The sequence below is a fragment of the Panthera tigris genome, chromosome B2 (genome assembly GCF_018350195.1).
Source record: "Panthera tigris isolate Pti1 chromosome B2, P.tigris_Pti1_mat1.1, whole genome shotgun sequence".
NCBI lineage: Eukaryota > Metazoa > Chordata > Mammalia > Carnivora > Felidae > Panthera > Panthera tigris.
Window position 1 is genome coordinate 99,613,950 of NC_056664.1, and position 27,299 is coordinate 99,641,248.

A 27,299-nucleotide genomic window follows, 5' to 3' on the forward strand; every position below is an offset into this window, starting at 1 on the left:
CTCAAAACAGAGCATGCTGAGTTCTTGAAATAAGCCAGACAAAAAGTGGTAGATTGTAAATAACTCTATTTATATGAAGTTGTAGAATTGGCAAAACAGATCTATCGTAACAGAAATTCAATTAGCACTTACCTGGGTGATTAATGGATAGGTAGGTTGACTGCAAAGCTCACAATGGAATTTTCTGGGTGTTCGAAATGTTCACTGTCTAGATTGGGGTAGTGGCTACAGGGTGTATACATTTTTTTAAAGTCATTGCACAATACAATTTAAATGTGTGCATTTTATTATATGTAAATCATACTCTAATGATATTGATTTTACTAACAAAGAGTTATTATCCTCTTCAGAGTTATAAAACATTACCTGTACAGATCTGTCTTGTTATCAAACCAATCTGATAAGACTCGAAAGGTAAAGAGGGGAAAACGCTGATGAAGAACATGAAAGCTCACATTTTCAAAGGTGTAGTTAGTTAAAGCCACCTAAAAAAAAAAAACAAAAAACCAAAAGAACCAAGACTTCATTATAATAATGTTTGTATTTACGAGCAAATTTGGTTCTAAGAAATCCAAAATAGTACTTGAAGCTTTTCATACTAGGCATGAAAGCTACCTGCAAAAATGTTACAAGTGAACTATAAATAGTTTAAAACTACATATATATAGCCTTCTAGAGAGAAATATTCTGTCTAGAGTTAATTACCATTTAATTGGAAAACAATCACACCTGATGAGTTCAACTTGGTCATGACATACTTCAGAGATCTCAGTTTTCATCACTTCTTTTTATACTCTATACCAATGCAAATACTGACAGAAGCATTAAATTTTTTTTTTTTAAGTTTATCCTTTTTAGCACTCTATACCCAATGTGGTGCTTGAATGCATGACCCCAAGATCAAGAACTGAATGCTCTTCCCACTGAGCCAGTCAGGCGCCTCTTACATTAAGAAGCATTTTTAAACACACTAATTTTCTGTTTTTTGCACACCTACTTTTTGGTCTGTGATGACATGCTGATTAACAGAATTCCACAGATTCAAGAATGAATTATCTAGTTAAGGGCAGGCATTCATTCTGCTTCCAAGAATTACACTGGTACTAAGACCCAATACGTGGACATTATAGAGTCAGTTAATTTCATTCCAAAAGCAAAAGATGAAAGGAAATGGCAGAAATGTTTCCCCATCTTCAAAATATGTAGGGAAAAGTATGTTAATGGGAAAAGAATACTTTTTTTAAAAAAGTCCAAATTCATGAAACATACCTCTACCTAGACAATGTCTCAAAAATATCTATAGGACAGAAGCAATCTAGACAATGGCAGGTATTTCAATGCATAATGGAAACTGAGGAATCAGCAGTCCTCATTCTCAGGTCAGCTTGGGATTCTGAGGAATAGTTCAGAAGCACTTCACATTTGTGTATTATAATTTTAAAATATTTTCTTTTCCACTTCTATAACCCAGCAGGTGTAAAACAGGGACTGAATTTTAAAAGCTCATCTCCAAAAGAATCAAAAGATCTTTGGTCTTACTTCAACAGCACTGGAATTAGTAGTATACTTGCAAACACACACACACACACACACACACACACACACACACACACACACACACACAGTCACCAGTATAAAGCAGATACTAACCCATCACCTTGGAAGTTAATCATTTTTTTCAACAATCAGTAATGACCTGGAATATTTCTTTCAAAAATAAATGAATAACTCCTTTTATTATTAAATCCCCATATTTGAGTGACTCTTCTACTTTCTAGTGAATATTTTCATTTGGTTTTTGTTTTTTAAAAAAATTCCCATTTAATGTTATACAAAATGTAGCCAAACATCTGATTTCAGGTAGTTACATGATTACCTAATACACATATATCACTTTAGACCAAATCTAAACTTCTGCTGGAGTATATATCCTCATTAACACAAGAAATCAAAAAGAAAGAAAGAAAGAAAGAAAGAAAGAAAGAAAGAAAGAAAGAAAGAAAGAAAGAAAGAAAGAAAGAAAGAAAGAAAGAAACCTCTTCAGAAAAGGTCCTCTTGTCCTGTAGCTCTCTCATTAGGGAACATTTTGAAGCTTGCCATGTAGGTTGACCTATAAGTACTAACTAGGGGATTCTGTGACTCAAAGTAAACTTAAAATCTTAAGAAACTGGTCCCCAATATCTGAGGCAGATGGCAGATCTATGTTCTGGATTGATTTTATTTCAAATAGAACAATTTCACAAACTGAATTAAGACTACACAAATATAACCTTATGACACCCACTCTACTTTGAGTCTTCCTGGTGTTCACAGGAACATAAATATACTTAGCTATATAATCTCAGCTGTGAGTAAAACTAAAGGAAGGAAACGTGAACTCTAAGATGATCTATCTTTGGAATATTCTAATCTATAGAGAGTGATTTACTCTGGAAGTTGGAACATGAATCCAGAAATATGAAGTAGGAGTTTGCAACTTGTTTTCAGGGGAAATCTAAGTAACTTCAACACTGAATAAATGTAATATGTAGATCAAAGTCAGAACTGATATAAATAAAGTGTTACAATGCTTGTCCATTTATTTATTGGTAGGTAATGGTCTGACAGAGGTGGGTTACACTTATCCATTCACAGAGTCAATGTGCATAACACAATGGTTAATCACTTTAGAAATAAACTTACTCAGAACTGGGAGAGGCAGAGAATTAGTTAAGGGGAATAGAGGAAATAAAGATGAAATCAAAGAAAAATGGAAGATCATAAGCAAGCACCTGTGCCCTATATCCTCCATCACTTTATTCCCTCAGTTGCTCATTTCCTGAGTCTCCAATTTAAAATTTTTTTGACTGACACATACTTTATATAAAGAATTGTATTAAAATTTAAAGTGAACAACTCACACATTTATACACACACACACACGACCATGTAACCAGTACCAATATGAAGATGTAAGAAATTTCTAGGACACTGGAAGGCTATCTTCAGAGAGCTTATATTTTATTTTATATTTTATACATATTTATATTTAAAAATAAAATGTACACTAAGCTCTCTAAAGACAGACAGCATGCCTACAATGAGTCTGAGTCTCGACCCCTTACTAGGTATGAGGCTTTCGACGAGTCACTTAACCTCCGTAAATTTCAGTTTTCTCTATCTGGAATAGTACCTCACTACTCTGTTGTCTTATTTATACCACAAGTTTGTAGCAAAATGTAAAAGTGACAAGTCTGTAAAAATGCCTTATAAATGATAAAACAATATATGAATGGTAGCAAGTATATTATTTTACTTCTACCTAATCTTCATTGCCCATCACATTGTCTTATTTAAAAGCACCCGACAGGCTGGGCGCGTCTGTGTGGCTCAGTCGGTTAAGCATCTGACTTTGGCTCAGGTTATGATCTCACAGTTCATGGGTTCAAGCTCCATGTCAAGCTCTGTGCTAGTAGTTCAGAGCCTGGAGCCTGCTTCAGATTCTGTGTCTCCCTCTCTCTGTCCCTCCGTAGCTTGTGCTCTCTGTCTCTCAAAAATAAATAAAATGTTAAAAAACATTTTTAAAAGCACCTGACATGCTTATTGACAGACTGAGATTTTAATAGGACATATTACAAACAGATTCTGATGTTGCCAAATTGAGATAATGGGAGGCTTACATGCTTATGTGGAAACATCAGACTTCCTTAGTGGCTCTGCTAGTAATGTTCTCTCCAGGTTCTTCATCTTATGACTATTTCTTAGGAGCTGATTCCTCTGTCTACTCAAAGGGTTTCATTCACAAAAATGTCCTTGGCTCAATTTCGATCACTCCCTGTATTTGCTTCTTTGTGAGCACATCTACTCTGATGTGACTTCCAAGATCAGATCTCTAATCTAGACTTCTACCCCATACTTGGGACTTAGGTATATGCCTGCTGCGCATCTTCCTTCACCTGGTTATCTGACTGATATCTCATGCTCTATATTCTTAAATCATTTTCCCACCTAAACATGATCTATGTCAGAACCCTGATCCTCATTCTTGACACCTCCTCCTCTTCATCTTTTTCTTGTGGATTTATCCTCTAAATTGTTTTTTAAATCCTTACACAACTGCCAACTTTCATTTGAGCTACCCCAATAATCTTCTCCCTGGTTTCCTTACCTCTGTTCTTGTCCCCTTCCATACTGCTACCAGAGAGCGAGGTATGAGGCAAATTCACCTGTCACTGCCTCCATCCCACCTTAGCCATCCACTCCCATGATCATACTCCAAGTTCTATTATTACCAATAACTACCCCCTTCCTCATCCCATTCTCTGACCACCATCTCTCATCCTTCTAGTTTACTCCCTCTAGTACCCCGAGCTCCCATCTAGCTCAATTTGCACAATCATAATCACAACCTTCCACTACTATTTCCTTCTTTGCCCCTCACCTGCTCTGCAATTAATTAATTACTTTTTCACAAAGTCATAATCCTTTGCTTATGAGTGGTGGTTGAATCTAACCCTGTCTTATCTACGCTTGTATCTGTGAATCTGAACATAGCTGGCAGGTATCACTTTAATTTTCTGATGTGAATCTCAAATGTGCTGTCCACACTGCCTAGCTTTTATACTTTATTTTCTTAAATAACTATCCTCAAATTCTCCTAGATAACTTGTTCATACTCTTCTTCTCCCCTCAAACCCATCAAGTCCCTCCACTATGCTCACTCTCAGTTGAGAACCATGACTGCTATTTCACTGAGGAAATTGAAGCAGTCAGAAGAGAACTTCCACACATTGCTACATCTACCCACCTACCAACATCTGCATCCATAGAACATGCCTCTCTGCCTATTAAAATAGAGGAAGCTCTTAATTGATCTAACCCCTGGCTCAAATTTGGGCTGTAGAGATGGCATGTAATAAGTATCTGGTGGCAAATTCTTGAAAGGTCTAGATTCAGTTGATATCCAGAAGGCCTCTAAACACCATCTTCTGGGGAAAGACTCATTTATTCTTTTATTCAAGCAATCAACAAGTACGTCATGAGCACTATTTAAGAGGCACTGTGTTTGTTACTGAGGATTCAAAGTCTAGCAGTAATTTTGTGTTAAAGTTAGCAGGAGAGTGAAAACTATTATATTAAAAAATAAACAAAATTTAAAAAACTCAAACTAGGCATATAAGGAAAGATATTCATTCAACTGTAAACTATATCAGGGGAGTGTAACAGTTGAGGAGATGTCCTAGAGAGACAAAAGGATTTCACTTTCATTTTGCATACTTGTCTGCATTCATTTTGTTTTAATAGTGGATACAAATTATTTTTAATAAAAAGCATATTATAATCAATTAGTTAGAAACTGCTAAGTGTCATGAGGAAGATATAGATAAAAGAAATAAAGATTAAAAAAAGGAGTTTCTGGAACTGTTTAAATCCAGAAAAAAATAGTTTGAGGATCTCTAATATGAAAGTTCTCAGGGCCAGCTTCTGTCCAAAGTCATAACCCTTAAAGTTCCAAAACAATTTAAGTTATAAGATAGTACTTCCCATAGGTTCATTCAGGATTTCCCGGCAATTTCCAAATTATCAGGAATACTTTGGATTAGCAAAAAAAAAAAAAAAAAAAAAAAACCAACAACAAAACGACTATCCGGTTTGGCAGTATGGCCCATCTAGGAAATTATCCAATTCATACTTTCTCACAGTCGTTCCCTTATTTACAAATAAAGATCAGACAGACTATATATTAAGCTTAAAATTAGAGGAGGCCTCTGAAAGGACTAAAGAAAGCTGTACATTAAAAAAAAAAAATTACTCTCCAATTTCTGATTTTAAGCTAATAGTGAATAACTGTATAGCTGCCTTTTGGATCTTCAAGGATAAAACTAAGATTCAAGAATTTAATTTTGTGTTTACATAATTTATGTGTTCATCACAGACAATATCAGAGACCACAGTTTAAATTATATAATGGAATAAACAAACCAAATACACCACAATCTCTTGTACCTTCCATATCCTATGCTGTGTCATTAGGAGCTATTTTGAAGTCATTAGGGATTCTTATGCTCTGATAATATTTTGAGAAGAAAATAACATAAAATCATCCTCAAGCAGTTACATATATTAAACATTTTCAAATTGGATGAAATGTGAGAATAATGTTAGGTTCACGGTATAGAGAGGAAATAAGAAAAATAAGGACACCTGAATTTTATATAAAGAATATATTTCTTTATGTGAAAGGATTACTGTGTCTTGGTGCCCAAAAGAACTGCAGAGGGCATGTTTGGAAAGTCAAATGTTTTATGTAAATCTAGAAGAGTCAGAAAGATCATAGTTAATGATGAGTATATAATAAAAGTATATAATGAGAAAGTAGTTTCAAAGAGAAGCGACTGAAGAACACAGCTTTCTTTTAAATATAAACATTCTGTATTAATATTACCTAAAGTCCAAAATTTGAGAATAGACCAATTTACAGTAGGTATCCTTTTTTACATTTAATAAAATTTTTTACATTTTTACATTTTTTACATTTACATTTTAATAAAAGTTTACATTCAAGCAACTTCAAGAATGCAAACATACTTTAAGATCCTATGATCTTACATTTTTGGTGAAAGAATTATTTTTCTGAGTGACTGCAAACTAATGAGATAATTTGTTGAAATTTATACTACGAAAAATCCTTATCTGGACCCCCAAAGCCTCACTTGGAAGCTGCTATTAACTATTTCCAAGCACTGTCTCTCCAATTTACCTTCTTCGTCTGACCCAGTTTTTAAATATCCTTAGTTCCTTCTTATGTGTAAACTAAATTTTTCTTACTTAATAAATCAGAAAGGCCAAGCTGAATTTATCTGGTATTAAGTGAAAAAAATGATGAAACTATATAACATTTGACACATACAACATAATACCTCATGATAGTTGTAGACTTTCCTAGCTACTGCTACCTTAGATACAAATGGAAAAAAAAATTAACACATCAACAACATTAAATACTCTTGTAGCTTTGCATTTTAGAAGGTAGTATTTATTTTTGTAACTCTACTTAAGTATAATAAAAATAATTCACAAAGAAGCATAAATTACATAGCGGACTATACTAATACTCTACAATAAATGAAACAGTTATACTGACCTAATCTCTTATTTCCAATGAAATTTTAGATGAAGCACCTTACCTCATTTCTCATGATTCTCCAAAGGTTTAGTGTAATTCGGCCAACAATATTTATCTCACTCATTGTTTCTGATCCATAGTCATCTCTTTCAGGTGCAAATCTGTTCTCAACTTTGTCATCTACAGAAATGAATAGACTGTATCAGGACTCACAGAAACCAAATTTCCAAGCAAATTATGCCAAATAAAATGAGAATAAAAATGAAAGAGAAAGATTAAAGATGAAACATAATTCACTATTTTGTATTAGACTTAGAGAGTGAATAATCACTATTTTGATTAATAAAACAATTTTCTTTCCTCTAAATTATTTTGAAAGTGGGAGCCTGTGTGGCTCAGTTGGTTGAGTTTCTGACTTGATTTTAGATCGAGTCATGATCTCATGGTTTGTGAGTTCAAGCCCCGCACTGGGCTCAACACTATCAGCGGACTCTCTTGGCAAAATCTCTCCCTCTTTGGATGTGATCTTTCCCTCTCTCTGCCCATCCCCTGCTCATGCTCTAACAAATGAAACTTAAAAAAGACTCTAAGTTATGAAGGAATTTTGTGAAATGTAATTGAAAATTATATATTTTTAAATAATAAAAATGTGTATACACACATATTTTAAAAATAATACTCTTTTTACTTTAAATTTGGTTAATTTTTGGTGCCATTTTTATGAACACCTAACACTAAAGCATTCCTTTAGTATTAGGATGAATATGTTTATAGTTACACTGGTCACTTCCTGGAAAACATGGTAGAGTTTTTAACCTAACCTCTCTGAAAATCTGTTGACATCAATTAATGACATTCCTATTCAGAATGAAATTCTAACTTTGCATGGACCACTAGATGAAGAGTAGAGTTCTGAGTCTAGTTTCTTAGGTGATGACTTTACCTAGAATAGAAATTAAAATGTGTTTCTCTTATATGACACTGGATATATACAAATGTTGTTCATTAGAGGATCTGGAATAATAAATATATTTACTATATGCTGAATGTCTATTATGTTCTAAGAACTTTATTGTTTCTTTTACTTTAACCTAGCCACTTTATTATGTTAGTATAATTTGCATTTTGCATTGTAGTAAATTTTACTCAGAAATGTTATATCTTGTCCCAGGTCATACAGAAACAGAACCAGTACTATAAACCAGGGTTACCTGATTCCAGAGAGACCATGTACACACATTCATCCCTCTTCTTTAATTTAAAGAGATGATGTTTGCAAGTTTTTTTCATCTAACACTTACATAATGTTTACTGTGGTCTTAGGCACTGTTCTAAGTACTTCACAATTGCTCTATGAGATAAGTTGTATTATCATTCTCGTTTTACAGCTGAATAAACTGAAGTATAAATAGGTTAAGTAACTTGTTTGACATCACATAGCTAGTTAGCAGGATCACCAGGATTTGAACCTAGCTAGTCCTTCTCAGAATCTGTGCTCTTTACTGCCTTCCTAACCATCCCCTTTCTACTGTACCATGTTGCCTCATAAAAATGTCTTCTGTGGTATTCTTAAAGGACAAGACCTTGAGGCTCCTGGCTGGCTCAGTCAGTAGGGCATGGGGCTCTTGATCTCAAGGTTGTGAGTTCAAGCCCCACATTGGGTATGGAGCCTACTTAAAAAAAAAAAAAATGTATATATATACACACACACACACACACACGTGTATATATATGCGTGTCTATATATGTGTGTCTATATATACATATATATGTGTGTGTGTGTGTGTATATATATATATAAATAAAGGACGAGCTTTCATTCACTCTTCTGATCTTAAGTCATATACCTTACCTGTTACAGCTAATTAAACTAATATGTACACCTGAACATTCATGCTGCCTCTCCTGAATATTCAGAAACCTATCCCAAATGAATGTTGAGAAAATTGAGATATACCACACTATTCCTAGCATCCAAGGGACACAAAAGCTACAAGAAATTTATGCAGTGAAAACCTAAAATTATCTCTGCCTTTTTATTCCAAGCTTTTTGCATAGTTCAAAATATTTATGGTCTTTGAATCTTCTAGCTTCAGCCTTTCCCTTTAAAATTACTAACACTTAAGACATTGTACTGAAGTCATAACCTCTCCCAGGAGTTCTCTTGATTAGTTTGCATCAATATACCCAAAGTATATGCTGTTGTCCTAGTCAGACTTGTGACTTTAAAACCAAGTTATTAAAAATTCTACAGTTATAAGGAAAAACATAACTCTGAAAGGTGCTTTATCAACTTTAATTTTTGTATGAATGTTATTGCCTCCCTCCTTCGAACAGAATCAGACTTGTGGGAAACAGCCTTCAAAATTCATGCAAATTTTTTAGCCTGATACCCAAATAAAAATAAACAGCGTTCCAACCAAAAGCATAAAACATAGAACCAGACAAAATAAAATTATGGTACATCAACCAAAGAAATGTTGTGTGCTTCATAATGATTATGAAGACTATCTCAGAATACAGAAAAACACTCACAAGATACTAGATGAAAGAAGCATAATAAAAATGGGAGAAATATGTGACTAAAGTTATATAAAAGAGGCTTACATATGTATATGAAAAATGACTGAAAGAAAAGATACCAACAAATATATTAACAGCATATATAACAGCAACATGGAGGTGTTTTTTCTTTTTTCTTGATTTTTGAATTTGTCCATAATGGAGTTACGATACATCTAGAGCTTACATAATTTAGTATTAAAATCAGGCTAGAACAATAGTACTTTTTAACACCTTGTCTTTATTCACTTTGTAATTTACTCTGTGGTTGAACCATAAAATATTCACAAGGCTTCGTACCTGGCACCCGAGAGATCATCTGACATAAATCAACACTTAAGGCAGCAGCCCTTTGTAAGAGGTAACCCCAGGAATGCATCTGAATTTCATATCCTAGCAGAATATCAGGATCATACCTAAAGGAATGAAAAAATTGAAGAAGGACCACACATTTGAAGCTTTAATCAGAAGAATTGTTTCTTTGTGATATAAAGTGCAAAAGATAAAAATCTATTTGGTTTCTCAGATGGAGAAGGGATGGTACAATGGCACCTATACACTTTCTATATAAGAAGGAATAGATTAGAGTTTCTGATTGGAAGCTACTTTTATAAAGCAAACATAGTTTTTACTGAGACTACATATTCATTTGATATGACTTAGGAAAGAAGCTGATAGAAATTGGGACGAGAGAGGCATTACCACTGAAGTACAAGAATGAGAGAATGATTGAGAATATCATGAGGGTAGGGGCAGGGTGAAGTGTGAGGGCATGTGTGGACACATGTTTTGAAAAAGATCCCCCCCAGGTCATTTTGTTGCTACTTCTCTACCCCTCTAACCTATATTGTCCTTAAACAGTTTTAATGCTGAGAAAGAAAATGAAAACATCTTCCTTTTCCCACTTAATGACTTGTTCCTTACAGGAAGTAAGGCCTTGGTAATGACAAGTTTGTCCTCTAAACTTAAGAAGAAGGTGACTCAGCTTAATGGAAGAATGAAATATTAACAGGGGTGAGATTAATGTGGGGAAGCTAAGCAACAGAAACTAGGGAAAAAGGTGCTCACTGCAGTCACACAGTTGCACTGGTAAAACTGCACTGATAATGTGCATCCAACTCAGAAAGAGCCTCTTTGTGGCTCCTCTTAGGACTTTCATAGTGACCACCACAGAAAAATGTTTGGTTACAGTGCAAGGAAAAATAAACTTGAAGATTTACTTCGATGGAAAAATTGTATGAGAACAAAAACTTTGAGAGCAAAAGCTATGATTATGCTCCCAATTAGAAGCTCTAAATTACTGATTATTTTCTTATTGATAAAAGCCAAAAAGCAGAGTGAAAAATCGTAAAAACCTATAAATTTGGGTTTTACCTCATTGGTTATAGTCACTCTGAATTGGGGAATGTGCAGCCTGTCCATATTGTATTATTTAACACCTGAAGTATCACTCAAAGTATCCTAGTAGTAGGATCCTACTAATTTACTGATGCAAGCTATAAATGGCTACTCTGGAAGTCTCTGGTATAACAATGAATCATAAGCAGATCATGAGATCTATTTTTAGAACAGGTTTGCTAATAGTTTACCATATTTCCATAACTGCTTTCTTAAAATGATGGGGTTGAATGGCTTTAGTTTTCACTTAGTCAACGAATACAAGAATGTCACAAAAATGTCTCATTTTTAATCCTGGAGTATATTTAAATGGCTGATGTCAAAAGAATTAGGTTCAAACATTTGCAACATCATTCTTTTTATTCTCTCCATCCCTTAAAGGCCCTATCAAAATACATTCTATAATATAAATTTCAATATCTGGTAATCTGCTTGTGACCTGCTATTATACCATGGACTTACAGAATAGCTCTCAAACTTGTCAGGAGAAAAAGATAATGTATATATTATCCATGTGTTTTTCTCTATACAAATAGGGTTGAAATTTCTGAGAAAACCACTTGATCAATTTAACAGAACAGCCAAGTGGACCTTTTCACCAACCTACAAAAAAGTGTTTTCTTGGAAGAAAGTGCCTCATGGCTGGCAATTCTGGAACAAAGGGCAGGGGTAAGACATGAGTACGGGGAAGCAAAGGAAAATAAGGCAATAAGCAACAATGAGGCAAATATTTAATCTCAGAGATTAAAGGCTAAAAAGGTAGACTAATTCTTAAACAAAAAGTCCAGAAAGATCCTAGGGGACCCAAGAAAACAGAAGTCTCTCAACACTCTTCCTGCTCATTAGTCTTCTAACATAACATCTAATAGGTTAACATATCTTTGTTGATAGCAATTTCATCAATTCTTCAATTAAGTTAAACTCTCTTCAGGGCAGTTATCTGACAGACAAGAGCATCTTCCTGAAAACTATGCACCGTCTAAATTTGAGAAATTGGGGCAGAAATACCGTATCAAGTGGCTCTAAGGATTATCAGGGATAGGAGATTTGAAGGATTCCCATACACATATACCAGAACCCATGCAGTTGACTGCCTCAATACCAAGAACGACCAGAACAGGCATTACAACGTGGCCACAGTTGGCCTTGATCTTAAGAATGTGGAAGGTTGCTGGAGTGCCTACTGCATATATTTCTAAGCACAGGTACATGAAGAAGATGCCAGATGGTTACAGAGCCCTTCTTCTTCTATAAAGGCAGTTCTGACTTCTTTATCTGAATTTCCCAGATTCATAAAATATCTTATTACTGCAAGGATTATTATTCCAGTTAGCTATTTGCTATGTTGCAGCACCTAACAGAGTTCTTTAAGTACACTTACTTTCTGATGTTTTGAAAAAATATGTATATTTTTAAAAGTTGTCTATTTTATAAACTGCTACTGCTCAGAGATGACTGCTGAAAAAATAAAAAACCAGAAAACACTCTGCTTCTCTTAACTGATTAGATTTTAGTCCTTTCAATATTTTCCAGATCTATTATGTATATTTATTTTTTGACCTAGAGGCCATTTCATCTAAAGAGACTCTTAAGGCTGATAAGACAGGTCTCAACTCAAGTTCAAAACCACAAGAATTTCATCTCTTCTGTGAAAACATTTGGTGACAATAACAAAATCTTTGTGACTTGTTCTTCAATTTTGGTGACTTTTATCAACTCTACCTGGTTTCTAAAAGTTATGGAAAGAACAAGGTTGGGTAGATGGGATTAGTGGTGAAGGAAAAAATAAAACTGGAGAAAACAGAAGCAGCAGAAATATGAAAATGATTTACTTGCTTAGGCAAAAAAAAAAAAAAAAAAAAAAAAAAAAAAAAAGCTGTTTCCACAACTAAAATTTTAAATAACCCATTAACATCTGTACAGAAGAGAGATGAGGGGGTTCTAACTAGGCAGTGGCAATGGCAGGGTGAGGTGGGGGAAAGGAATGATCTTGAAACATAATTCTGAGGTTAGATAAATGTAATATATGCATGCAGGAAAGAGAAAAAGGAAGAAATCAAAGCTTATATCCAAGTTAGGAAGGCTGGGGAAAATGGAAAATTATTAATAAGTTCAAGGAAATACAGAGGAAAAAAATGATTGTGACAACACAATGGATTTGGTTTTACTTGTCTAATATAATTTCATACTACTTTTTATGTTTGCCATTTGAGGACATATAATATTAAGAATGGAAAAATACAAACAATAAAACTCTTAAAGTGTGCATCTATATTTTATTCAATTTTATAATTTAGCACCTACTATTATACCTTACACTCAGAGTTAACATTTATGTACTGACCAGGCTAAGAGTTTTATGTGCATTATCTCATTTAATTTTCATATCTATTACCCATTTTACAGATGAGGAAACTAAAGCTTAGAGAGATAAGTAACTTGCTCAAGACAAAAAAACATATGCAATGACTTGGAGCTACAGAGTATTATGCTAAGCAAAATAAGTCAGTCAGAGAAAGACAAACACTACATGATTTCACTCACACGTGGACTTTAAGAAACAAAAGCAAATGAAAAAAGGGGGGAAAAAAGAGACAAACCAAGAAATGGACTCTTAGCTATAGAGAACTGATGATTAGTGGAAGGAAGGTGGGTGGGGCAATGGGGGAAATAGGTGATGGGGACTAAAGAACGCACTTGCTGTGATGAGCAAGGGATGATGTACTGAACTATGGAATCACTATATTGTACACCTGAAATTAATATTACACCATATATTAACGAACTGGAAATTAAAATAAAAACTTAAAAAAACCCCTGTCCTTCCAGTAACATCTTCCATTCATTAAGATATATGTTTAAAATATAGATGCAGAAGCATATAAAATAGCCATATTCTTAAAAAAAAAAAAAAAACAGAGCTGGCTGACTTCAAAATCTATGTTGTTAATAGCCAAATTATGGAAAGAGCCTAAATGTCCATCAACTGATGAATAAATAAAGAAATTGTTGTTTATATACACAATGGAGTACTACATGGCAATGAGAAAGAATGAAATATGGCTCTTTGTAGCAACGTGGATGGAACTGGAGAGTGTTATGCTAAGTGAAATAAGCCATACTTAGAAAGACAGATACCATATGTTTTCACTCTTATGTGGATCCTGAGAAACTTAACAGAAACCCATGGGGGAGGGGAAGAAAAAAAAAAAAGAGAGGTTAGAGTGGGAGAGAGCCAAAGCATAAGAGACTCTTAAAACTCTTAAAAACTGAGAACAAACTGAGGGTTGATGGGGGGTGGGAGGGAGAGAAGGGTGGGTGATGGGTATTGAGGAGGGCACCTTTTGGGATGAGCACTGGGTGTTGTATGGAAACCAATTTGACAATAAATTTCATATATTGAAAAAAAGTAAAAAAATAAAAAATAAATGTATTTGTTAATTTTCAAAAAAGAAAAAAAAAAAGAAAAAACCCAAACCAAAATCTATGTTGTTAACAAAGCCTGTGTTGAGTAGGTACTCAACAAAGGGGCTGAAAGAATAAAATAATCTTTTAGGGGCCCGTTTAGAATAATTATAAAGGACATTACAGAACTGAAATGTTGTTATTTAGGCACTTAATAACCAATATGATCTTCTAGTGTAAGAACCAGAAATTAGTTTTATTTTGTTTACTACATTTTTCTTAATGACTAATATAATTCATGTTATGGACATGAAGAAAGTTACTACACTTGCAAATGATTGCTAAAATTCTCAATGTTGGCAGATAAGCCTGTTGTTGGGAATATATCTAACAAGGAGTACACAAGCATACAAAGCCCAGGGACATTATTGAACATGTGCTGGCACACAAAATGGTATTGACTAAAACTCTGCATGTTCTTTTTGCTAAGCTGCTTGCAGAAATAAAAGTGTGGGCACTGAAGCATCTGACATGTTGATGACAACCTCTGTGAGAAGATAAAAGGTAGGAATGACAATGGCAAGACTCAAATGGATCGGAATCCATCCAGTCACCAGTACTATAAAGAGTAAAAATACTTTTCTCTTGTTTCCTCCCTAGAGTGGTGGGTAAGCAGTGCATTATTTTTGACGTCCTGACATTTAATTTAATTTTGTTTTGTTGAAAACATGTTCTGGTTTTCTAAATTTCAAAATGGTTTATGCTAACGCATCTGGGTGGGACTGAATCAGATATTCAGTCTGTAGGATATCATCTTGATCTTTCATGCAGAATACTGTCTCAGTTCTACAGGAAAGAGTTCAACTACAGAAAGCAAACCACAGAAAGCAAAACAGAAAGGGGTGAGTGTAACGACACGCTCAAGGAGAGCTTTTATCCACACATAAAGATACAAAGGCTATTTTCCAGCCTGCTTTAGGTATTTAAAAACCTAAGCCTAGCAATAGGCAGAAATTTTAAGTGCCTGGAAAAATGAAGCCTTTAACAGAAGGGTCCATAGTTACCAAAAGTTATAGTCTTTAGAAAATGCAAAAGATTCACTTAATTATTTTTAAATTAAAATACTTCTGTTTTAAAAAATCCTTTTCATAAATTTGACAAGATTCTACTATCAATCATCCAGGCCAACCATCAAATGATCAAAAGAGATTTTTAAGGAACTATGTATTACAAAAGAGTATGGACGACATAATCCTAGATTTACGAATAGATTGCATACTAACACTTTTTGAAAACATTGGTTTAGAACTCAGAAAACATAAAAAAAAAATGTATTGAAATGTGGCTGACTCCCAAGGTAGAAGCCTATTTAATGAATAATACAATTTAAGTTTAGTACAGTTCCCCATTATTTCACTACCATAGAAAAATCACACTAAAATCCAACTGGGAAAGCCAGAGTTGCTAAACCAATATTTCTTCTTCAATCTTAGGAACAGAATATTGTTTTGCCATCCCTAGTCTGCTGGAAATGGTGATGGATGGTGATGAGAGGTAAGGGCAAAATTTTTCCAAGGATAATTTTACTTTTAAGGGCCACAGGAAGAAATTCTCTTATTCTTTCCTACCTTTGCCCATGTTATTAATCAAGAGCAAGAAAGGACCCTCTGAACAAAAGCTGGAAAAATCAGAAAATACAAAACAATACCTTTTTATTATATTTGCAATTTCTTGAAAAAGTGCCTTCTCATCAGGTGCATAGGTAACTTCTAGTCCTGTAATTCCAGATCTAATCAGTAATGGGGTCTGATACCTGATATCTAAAAAATAAGCAAAACGTTTATTACACACATTGTGTAAGTAATATAAACCCTAAATTTTGAGTGAAATTATGCTACTGAAATACTTTAAATTAAGAGAGCATTCCCCAGGGGTGCCTGAGTGGTTCAGTTGGTTAAGTGTCCAACTCTTGACTTCGGCTCAGGTCATGATCTCATGGTTCATGAGCTACAGCCCTTCCTTGGGCTCTGTGCTGACAGCGTGGAGCCTGTTTGGAATTCTCTCTTTCCCTCTCTCTCTCTGCCCCTTCCCACATGGAGTCTCCCTCAAAATAAACATTAAAAAAAAAGAGCATTCCCCAAAGTAAATACATAATTTAAGTCTATTTCTTAAAAATTTTCCTAAAGTTTTTCTAGTTTAATATGCAACTGAAAATTCAAATTTCATTCCGTTATTTTCCTGAAAAGTCTACAGTCACCAAATTCCTCAAGTAATAATGTGTCACCTCAAAAAATTTCATTACTTTGCTTCTGCCTTTACTCTTCCCATAGGAAGAGCTTTGTTTAGTAGAGAATATTTTATTTATTTTTTTAAATGTTTACTTTTGAGAGAGAGAGAGTGTGCACACACACATGCAAGTGGAGGGAGAGCAGAGGGAGAGGGGGGCAGAGGATCTGATTCGAACTCTGTGCTTACAGTAGAGCCCGATGGGGGGCTCAAATTCATGAACAACAAGATCATTGCCTGAGCCAAAGTCAGATGCCTAACCCATTGAGCCACCCAGGTGCCCCTAGTAGAGAATATTTTAATCAATGGTATGCTGGTAACTGTTTATAACTACCTCCTAAGGAAAAAAAAAAAAAAAAGACCTGATTTGTAGTGCTTGCCTTTTTCCATAAAAGACTCCTCTCCATGCTGATCTCAAACTACCAATGTGACACCAACTAGTTCAAAGAATTCATAAAAATTTAGTAACTGGATTGTGAGCTGGTACAAGTCAGCTCAAGCACACCATTGATTAAGCTGTAAATTCCTACATGGTTTTGTTCTGTGCTAAGACTTCCTTCTCAGCTGACTGAATTCATGTATTATTATTCAAAACTGCAGAAGGACACTTGATATTTTATAAAATGCCTTTATATGGTATATTATATGAAGAACATCTAAGCCAAAAACATACATATGAACAAAATTGGAATACATCTTAAAAGTCTCTTTTAATCCATTAATTGACACTAATAACTTCTTAAAAGCAAAGAGAAACTCTGTATTAGCAGCAAAATACCAGCAATGCATACATAAGGAAGACTGTTCACCCAACTTACAGATTATCATTTTAATTCAGTATTAGCAATTAATATACTATAAAACAATACTTAGAACAATATAAAAGGAGTTCCTTATACTTGGTTGGCTTAGATCTCCAGCACAGAAATTGCCCCATTAAAAGGTTCATCCTAGGGTGGGTAGGTACAAAATTAATAAAAATGAACAAATACCTTGGCTGGAGACAGGCCTGTCTTTATCAATCACTATTACACCTGTGAGTTCTGTTTTGTCTGTATCGGGTAGTGGAGTGTCAGATGAAATGCAGTAAAACAGAGCACAGATTGGGTCAAATTCAGGATCTGGTTCTAAGTCTCGTCTAGTTCGAGCATGTAACTCCACACTGATTAGGGTAAGATTTTGTATCTATAAAAGGAAATAAAAATTAGGATTTTAGATTATTTTTTGGGACATGTTGAAAGAAATGTTTCACCAAGATTCCAAGGAAATATGTGTAAAATTGAAAAAAAAAAAACCATAAAGGACACAGCCACAGTTTAATACTCCACAGATTAAGGATTTTCACTTCTAAGATTAGATTAAATTAATTCATGTTTTTATTCTAGAAAAACTGCTTATGCTATAATTTCTCAGTGACAATACATACTTAAAACTATTTCTTTAAAATACATGCAAGTGCCTCTCAATTTTTTCATTCCTGTTTGAGAAAGAGAATGACTAGTCCAAGTGGTTGTTTATTTGAATCAAAGTCTGCTACTTTTTACTTTCTACCCAGTTAACTATGGTTTCACCTATACTTTAAAAAGAGCGATGTATTTTAGTTTGAAGCTCCTATTAATTCTCTACTACTTCAATTTACTTCTGTATGTACTGGGCAAGTTTTTTTATAATAGTTTTTCTTTAAAAAATATCATAAGAATATTATGGCATCAACTACAACAATAGCTAGATTTCTGCCCATACACACTTTCTTTTTGGCAAAAATGCAAAAAAAGGTAGTATTTTGCTTTTTATACCTACTTTCCTATGTTAGTAAAAAATAAAAGGATTTAACTGTAATTGAGTAGAAACTCTGGGTAAAAAAAACAACTTAAGTTAGATTCATGATTACAGCCGGAATTATAACCATCACTGTACCAGTAATACCTGGCAATAGAAAAACAGTAGACTACTGTTACAATATTGGTAATTATTGAAGTCATATAGATTTAATGAACGATTTGTATTTTGTATTTATTTTGCATGCCAGCTGTTGAAGAAATGTAATCAATATAAGGCTCTCACCAGTGATGTGAGTAGAATTTAGTAAACTTCTTTGGAGGACAATTTAGAAGTATCTATCAAAATTAAAAATAGACATATCCTTTGATCTAGCAATTTTATTCCTGAGAATATATCCTGCAGATATAATCATACATGTAGCCAAAATTTATGTATGAGGATGTGCATTAAAAATTATGATATTTCTAGTCTTTCATAAGTCATAAAAGACTAAAAACATAAATGTCTATCAGTTGAGGACTGGTTACATAAATTATGTGACATCGCATGAAGACTACATACAATGGAATACTCTTTAACCTTTAAAATTTTCAAAAGAATTAGCCAGATCTGGATGTTTTAGTACGAAAAGATCACCATAATACATTGAAAAGTGGAACCAGTGAGTGTAGTATGTGTATATGTATGTAAAAAATGTTAAAGCACATGCATAGGAAATGTCTGCAAAGAGACATAACAACACAGAACTACTTCTACTGCCTTTGGGGAAGGAGACTACTTAGTCTGAGGTAGGAGGGAAGCTTAATTTTCATTGTAAATCTTTTGGTCCTGATTGAATTTTTTTTACCATATACATGTAATGTTGTGTGTATTTGTTAGTAAATTTGTAGTTAAGTACTTTTTAAACTATAAAGAACATTAACCATGCAGATAGAAAGCATAAAGAATAATAAAACAAATATCCACAAATCTACCACTTTCCTTATACATTGCTGTTTCTCTAAGTTTATTTTTGAGAGACAGGGATAGAGAGAATTTCAAGCAGACTCTGAGCTGTCAGCGCAGAGCCCAACACAGGGCTTGAACCCACAAACCATGAGATCATGACCTGAGCTAAAATCAAGAATCTGATGCTTAACCGACTGAGCCACCCAGGCACCCCTATAATATAGCTGTTTCTATTACAAAACAATCTAACCAGGGCCACCTGGGTGGCTCAGTCCATTAAGCATCCGACTCTTGATTTCAGCTCAGGTCATGATCTCATGGTTTGTGGGTTCAAGCCCTGTGTCGGGCTCTGCGCTGACAGCTCGGAGTCTGCTCCCTCTCTCTGTCCCTCCCCCACTTGCTCTCTCAAAATAAATAAAAATAAACTTAAAAAAAATTATTTAAGGGGCGCCTGGGTGGCTCAGTTGGTTAAGTGTCTGACGTCAGCCTAGGTCATGATCTTGCAATTTGTGAGTTTGAGCCCCCCCATCAGGCTCTGTGCTGACAGCTCAGAGCCTGGAGCCTGCTTTGGATTCTGTGTCTCCCTCTCTCTCTGCCCCTCCTCTGCTCATGCTCTGTCTCTGTCTCTCAGAAATAAATAAATGTCAAAAAAATTTTTTTTTTACTTAAAAAAAATCTAACCAATAAAATGGGGAGCTAAGGGAAAGAACTTCTACTTTTAAATATATATATAAACCTAAAGAGCATATATTTTTAACACAAAGCACGTATTAATTTAGCAAATAAAAAAATGTAACTGGAAAACCTTTCCCTAACTCAAACAAAACAAAACCAAAAAACTGGTTTAGTTAGAAAAGGATGAACATGTGCAAAGACTATGGAGAAGACTGAAGACAATTTCAGGTCAAAAGATTTGTGGAGGTTTATTTATTTAGTAGGTCAAACTTCACATTCAAATTTTGCCCTTTCTATTCTTTGATATAAAATGCACTGATCTTAGGGGCATTTTCTTTATAAGCAAATATATGAAATGAAGATATGGGGCAGAGATTTACTGAGTATGACTAAGAAAGAGGTAGGGGACAAAGGTGGATGAGGATTATACCCCTTCTCTTCTACCCTGAGTATTTATATGCAGAAGAGAGAGAAGTTAGTGTAGCATAATGGGACACAGAAGAAAAAGTGCTGAGGGCACAATTTCCCAGAAAAAGGACAGCATACACAGTGCAGATTTTTTATGGCTCGTTCCCTATTTGACCACCAGGTGGCTGTTTGTAGTATGCCTTGAGGCCTTCTTAGGGAAGAAGCTGTGAGCAACCTGCCAGTCCTCCCAAGTGATTTTAACTTCAAGAGGGCCCATGATTCTGAGATGAGGTTATGTAGAAATAAAGAGCATAAGAAGAAGATTAAGTTTTTCAAATAAATAAAGGATAATCAAATGTAACAAGTATTTGCTAAGGTCTATTTGCTTTAATAAAAGATTTTTTTATCATGGTATTTTATTTTTCTAATTTTGGGTGTATTCTTCATTAAGACATGTATTCCTGAGTTTATTACTTAGTTTATCTTGGCTACAGAGAATAGTACAGGGCCAAGTAGATAAAATTCAGGAACTAAATGAAATGCTGTTGAATGGAAAAATGTACAAACAATTAGGCAATTAGACTATGTTCTAATCTACTTCTAGAAAAGTACAAATCTTAGTTCAAATTTAGGATAAAAATGGGGACAATATTTGAATATTTCTTTTAGTTTATGCTCATCCTTAGAACAGTTTAAGACAGAATTGACTTGAGAACAAAAACACAAAAAATAAATTGAATTCTGTGCTCTAAAGAGGACAAGGACCTAAAACAACTGTTCAATGGAAATATCATGGGGGTGCCTGGGTGGCTCAGTTGATTAAGCATATGACTCTTGGTCTCAACTCAGGTCATGATCTCATGGTTTGTGAGATCCAGCCCTGTGTCTCCTTGGGATTCTCTCTTCCCCTCTCTCTCTTTCTGCCCCTCCCCTGCTCCCCCTCATGTGCGCTCTCTCTCTTTCAAAATAAATAAACTTAAAAAAAAAGTGTAACGTGAAAGTCACATATAATTTAAAATTTTCTAGTAGTCATTTAAAAAAGTAAAAATAGGTTAATTTAAAAATATTTTCATTCAATACATCTAAAATATCATCCTTTCAACATGTGTAATTAATATAAAAATTACTAATGAATATTTTATATCCTTTCTTCCTGTTTAAAGTCTTCAAAATCAGTGTGCATTTTAATTTTACATTTATAGCACATTTCAATGTGGGTGCTAAATTTTTGCGTGGAAATAAATACTCGACCTGTATTTAGATATCATAAAATTTACAGTTGAAAAAGTAGTTTTAAAAACCTAAGTTGTTCCACACATACTTAAAAGTTTTCTAGTAAACGAGTCAAGTATCAGTTTTAAATCTAAATTATTTAAATAAAATATAGAATTCACTTCCTAGATGGATAAGGTAAATTTTAAATTCTCAATAGGCACATTGCTAGTGGTGGCCAGCACAGGTATAAACAATGAAAATATACTCTAATTTCCACTTTACTGCCAGTCAGATATGTGTTCTGAGTTGTGTTTTCTTTAATACAGATAAATTTATAGTGATCCATTCGCACATATTCTCTACTCCATCCTGTGACCAACATACATTCTTACAAAATAGCTTCCTACTCTTTGGCATATGGTCTGTGCTGTGAAGGGAACTGGGTTATATAGAGATTATGTGAGCAAATGAATTGTAGCAAATGAATTAGCAAGCACTAATCCACTGAACCAACCAAACAGAAAATACTAGTAAATATCTCATTTAGGATATAACATCCTAATATAACAATCCCAGAATAATATAGAGATTTTCTAATAGTTATAAAAGCTTTTCCAATTTTAGTTTCTATAACCTGAATTTCAGCTATAAGATTTGTGAAAACTGTGAAACCACAAAGCAGTCTAACTGATAGCTACTTTAAAAGTTTGTCTATTTTATATAGATACATAAATAATAACAAAATGAAGATTAACAGGAACAGAATTCAATGTATTCCTCCCTCAGTAAGAAATTTCCATACTTGTTCTATAAAATAAAACATGAGAGTTAAACAGTGGATGTGTTCTTACTGTTGCAGTTTTACCTCATGTAAAGCTTTTGCCTCCTGTAAGTTTTGTACGCTGACTTTGAAACCATAAGAATTGTTTAAAGATGGTCCATCAATCTGAGAAGTTTCTTTCTTTGGGGTATTTACTGCTGCAAATTGATTCTATCAAAGAAAAAACACACACATAGCCAGAAAAAGATAAATGAGCAATCTTTTTTTTTTTTTTTTTTTTTAATCACTTATTTCTACCTAGATAATCTGCTTTATGTGTTTGGTAAAATAATACATGATAAACTAGTATCACCTCTTTAGGCCCAAGAAGAAACGAAGTATTTTATTAACATTCTTTTCATGCTAGGAATTCAAGATAGCAGAACTGGATATATTTAGAAATATCTGATACAATCTGTAAGCAAACCATATGTTGATCTTTGAGTTTACAAACCCCAAATAACGAAACTAATAGTCTTGTTGGAGAGTTGACATTTACACCACATGGACATTGATCTTGACCAAATTCTGGGAAGTATGGCAAACAAGCAGGCAATATATTTGCAACTAATTTTGGCTAAAGTTTATAAAAGATTTGAAATTCTGGGTTTGTATTTTACCCAAACACAACATGTGTCTGAAAGATGAATGAAAATATATATAATCTTGAAGGGTTTAGAAAAAATAGAATCTATTTTTTAAAATATTTTCTGATTTCCAAATCCATTAACCATTTCCCCCAAGTGTTGATTTATGTCCACAACACATTTGCATTTATTTTTTGACATAAATAGCTTGTAATTCAATAGTATTTAAAAATAAAAGTTTTAAAAAAGTATTTATAGTCTTAAAATAGAAATACTGAAATGTATTTCATGTGGTTAATATTAATGAAATGTAGCCAATATGGAAGTGATTTCTGTCATCTATTTTTAAGGATACATGTCTAATGTTTACTTTTTTAATATAGCCATATATTTCTAAGTATTACCATATTTTTAGTATTTAAATAAAGATATTTATGATTTTTCAGAGTTTCAGTGGTAAACAATGTTGCTTTCCTTTGCTACTTAGTAAAATGAACTGAAAAAAGTCAATGTTATATTTGAGAAAAAAGTAATAAACCAAGAAAAAGGATATATTTTTGGTGGGATCAAAAAATCACTTACTTGAGCTCTGCTGTCATTGGATTGTTCTGATTTTGCCAGTAATCAGTTAATGTATTTGTATCCTCATAATCCACATTTTGGCTATCATATTCACTTTCTCTGTAATATTTGTATTTACATATAAGAATCTTTTAGATCCCAACAACAAAAAATAAACTAAAAAAAAATTAGGCAATTTCTTGTTGTCTCAAAGATATGTAAATAAAATGATGTAAAAATATAATAAAATTTTTTAAAATGAGACACAAATTTATCAATTATCTAACTGAAATCTAAGATAAGAATGGATCGTCCACTGAACATTAAATATGTTTAGCATAGTTACCTTTGCTTGTGTTAAGAGTACTCTTCTAAGAGTGTCAGTATTACTTCCTTTCTTATGACTCAATTTCTGGGTTTTTGGTTCTGTAGAAAGAAAGATCATATTTAACATATACATCAAAATTGCCTGCTTTAAAAAAAAAAAAATGCTGTTCCAAACTCTTGAGTACCATCTATGAATACTGTCCTATTAATTCCTCCCTAAAACTTCATAATTTAAAAACAAAACTAATTCAAATCTCTGATCTCCAGCAAAATAACTTTAAAATTTTGTATTTTTAAATAAAAACGTTTCTATTTTAATTATTGAGTTTTTACTTCAGTCATATCCTAGGCAATCATTTAATTCATTTACTTATTTATAGAGAACATATGAAGAGGAAGAAAAGATACAGTTTCTTCTCTCACACGGTCTAGAAAGAGAATCATATATTCATCCAATACAGAAAAATAAAATTATAATTGGGGTAAGTATGACAAAGTGGAATATAATTGGGAATTTTTACACGTCAGGGAGATTAGGAAGGCTTTTTTGTGCTAAAAATCAGGAGAAAGAGTAGTAATTACCTACGAACAGAGTGAGGATTTCCCCTGATTACCCAGCAAAAGAAGTGGAAATTACTATGGGTGAATAAAAAGGCTAGGATAGATGTCCAGGTGACAGATGATGATAGCCTGACCTGAGGTTGTGGTGGTAGAGACAGGCAACAGTAGAGATTTGGGTAATTTAGGAAACAAAGTGATAGAAATTAGTAATGGATTAGGAATCACAGGATGGGCAGTGAGGTGAATCAGATAGGTGTTACAAATAAACCCCACGCTTCTGACTTGCGTAACTCAGTGACAAAGAGATGGTGGTACTGTTTATTGAAGGAAAACCCAGAAAGGACCATATGGGCTTCTATGTGTAGGCATGCATGTTTGTGTTTATGAGTACACACAATTGGTAGTGAGTATATGCTGTAGATCATGAATTGACTTTTAAAAATATTGACCTTGGTTGGGGTGCCTTTGAGCATTCAAGTAGAAATCCCAAATAGACAGTTAGATATAGTGTTCTGGAGGTTGAGAGTTCTGAACTGGAAATTTAAATTTGTGGGTTATCTGTAGTAATCCTGTGGGCAGGAATTCACTCATTTAGGGAGAAAACATAGAGTAAAGCTTCAAAGGAAATCAAGTAGGCAGAAACAGAGGAGTAGGAGAAAAGCGAAGGGTAGAAGAGGCTCCAAGGTAATGGTCAACAGGACAATGGCTGTTTAAGAGGCCATGTGACAGTAAGAACTAAAAATACACACTGGCTTTAGCTACATGAAACTTACTGAAATTCTTTACAAGAGCAATACTGGTGGAATGATGGGGGTTGAATGCAATGTTGAGTGGGCTGAGAAATGAAGGTAAAAGAAATGGGAGTTGTCAAATTACAGAAATCTTTTAAGAAATCTGGCTTTGAAGAAGAGGAAAAAGAGTAGAAGCTACAGGTCTAAGGTGAAGGCAGGTTTTTGGTTTTCCTTATATCTTAAAGGGTGAGAGAGACTTGGGCATATATTAAAGCCAGTGGGAAAAATCAAGTTAAGAAAAAGGAAGACTTCTGAGAGGCCTCCTATATTTCACCCAGAAGGTAAGAAGATAGGATGGAAGCATATATAAGTAGATTTCACAGCAGAAAGATAAAAATTGTTTCCATGAGATGATTGATGACTTTACAAGAAATTGTCATAATAACATCTCACTAGTAGAGTTAAAATTTCATTTAAAAAGCTCTGAATTTCATTATATAGTCTAATGTTTTCATTTAATTTCTAATCTTTGAAGAAGAATTATAAAGTCTTCCTCTTCTTTGTAACCTTACCTGTTGACAAAGGGCTCAGGCTACTTGCTTCAGGAAGCCTTTCTAGAAGTTTTCTCTGTATAATTGGTGTACTATGAAGGCAAAGTGATTCACATATTCCGGTTCTTGCCCTAACATTAATTGGAGATATCACTAGAGGCTCCAAAGGCTCAGTGCAGGGGCTTTTCTGTATATCATCTTTTACTGGTTTTAAGAAGTTCTCAATAGTCAGGGAATGTAGTTCCTCTACTTGTGATGCGGGTCTCTCCTCTCCATCTAATGTTTTAGAATCTGGGGATGCTGCTTGTTGCCAAGGCGGAATTACTGGAGAATCAGGGGAGCTGTAACTAACATAATAGTCATCATCATCATCTTCACCTTTCTCAGGATCATTTGCAGAAGCAACTGGTGGCAGTGTCTGACTTTCACTTACAGTTCGACTACATCCTGTGGTTAGCGCTTGTAAAGCAATCTGAGAAGTATCAACATCTTCCTTGGTATGTGCTGTAGTGGGGAGTATATGTGGAGTTGTACTCATTTTTGGAGGCACTACAGGTCTGTCATCTGGGTTAACTGAAGAGCTGAAGTTCTCAGCAGATTTTATGACTCCAGCTGGCTCAGTTTTAGACAGTTTCTTGGAACGTTCGTATTCTTCTTTGGCTTGAAGCCATGCTTGAACCAGTTGTCGACTTGGGGCACATTTGCAAGGCATAATCACAATTTTTTTATCTTCAACCATTTTACAGCTATTACTTGACCCTTTATTGACCACTGCCTGGCCATTGCGAAGGGGTGACCCTGGTCGTGGATTCTGAGTCATTGCTGAGAATGCTGTTTTCCACAGACGAAGTCCTTCCAAGGAAAAGTCTCCCTCAAACTCAGCCAGATCATTTGGAAGTCGAGTTTCTACCATGAGAAGCCGTCCACCAATCTCCCTACAAACAACATATTTTAGAACAACTGTTTCATCTCAAAGAGCAATTACCAAAATATTTAGCTCCCTATCATAGAGATGTTTAAAAATTTTTTTAAACATTTTTACTTATTTTTGAGAGATATAGAGAGACAAGAGTGTGAGCAGGGGAGGGGCAGAGAGAGAGGGAGACACAGAATCCGAAGCAGGCTCCAGGCTCTGAGCTGCAGCACAGAACCCGATGCAAGGCTCGACCCCACCTACTGTGAGATCATGACCTGAATGGAAGTCAGACACTTAACCAACTGAGTCACCCAGGCACCCCTCTAGAGATTTTTTAAAGCCCCTTTTGGATTCTTAAAAATGCCCATATCTTCCCTTTCTACACCTTCCCCCTACATACTTTATGCAGGTACAGCCTCTTTAGTCTTAATATGTTTTTCTTCACTGGTATATGACTAAAT

The 27,299-nt window shown here is 34.3% G+C and overlaps 1 protein-coding gene and 1 long non-coding RNA gene across 4 annotated transcripts in view; one reads left to right on the plus strand and one right to left on the minus strand.

The window, feature by feature from the left end:
- The window catches only part of REV3L (REV3 like, DNA directed polymerase zeta catalytic subunit), a 172,413-nt gene that overhangs the window by 41,034 nt on the left and 104,080 nt on the right, over positions 1-27,299 (minus strand). For all 3 annotated transcript variants that reach the window (XM_042986999.1, XM_042987000.1, XM_042987001.1), the window contains exons 14-21: positions 25,944-26,857; positions 24,099-24,178; positions 22,650-22,775; positions 17,749-17,941; positions 16,179-16,290; positions 9,968-10,083; positions 7,167-7,285; positions 367-485 (exon numbers count right to left, since the gene is read on the minus strand). In XM_042986999.1, coding sequence (XP_042842933.1) covers positions 367-485; positions 7,167-7,285; positions 9,968-10,083; positions 16,179-16,290; positions 17,749-17,941; positions 22,650-22,775; positions 24,099-24,178; positions 25,944-26,857 — 1,779 coding nt within the window. The remainder of the gene's footprint in view (positions 1-366; positions 486-7,166; positions 7,286-9,967; positions 10,084-16,178; positions 16,291-17,748; positions 17,942-22,649; positions 22,776-24,098; positions 24,179-25,943; positions 26,858-27,299) is intronic.
- The window catches only part of LOC102957952, a 41,811-nt gene continuing 40,842 nt past the window's right edge, over positions 26,331-27,299 (plus strand). Inside the window, exon 1 of the long non-coding RNA XR_006217810.1 lies at positions 26,331-26,419. This is a non-coding gene — a long non-coding RNA (uncharacterized LOC102957952). The remainder of the gene's footprint in view (positions 26,420-27,299) is intronic.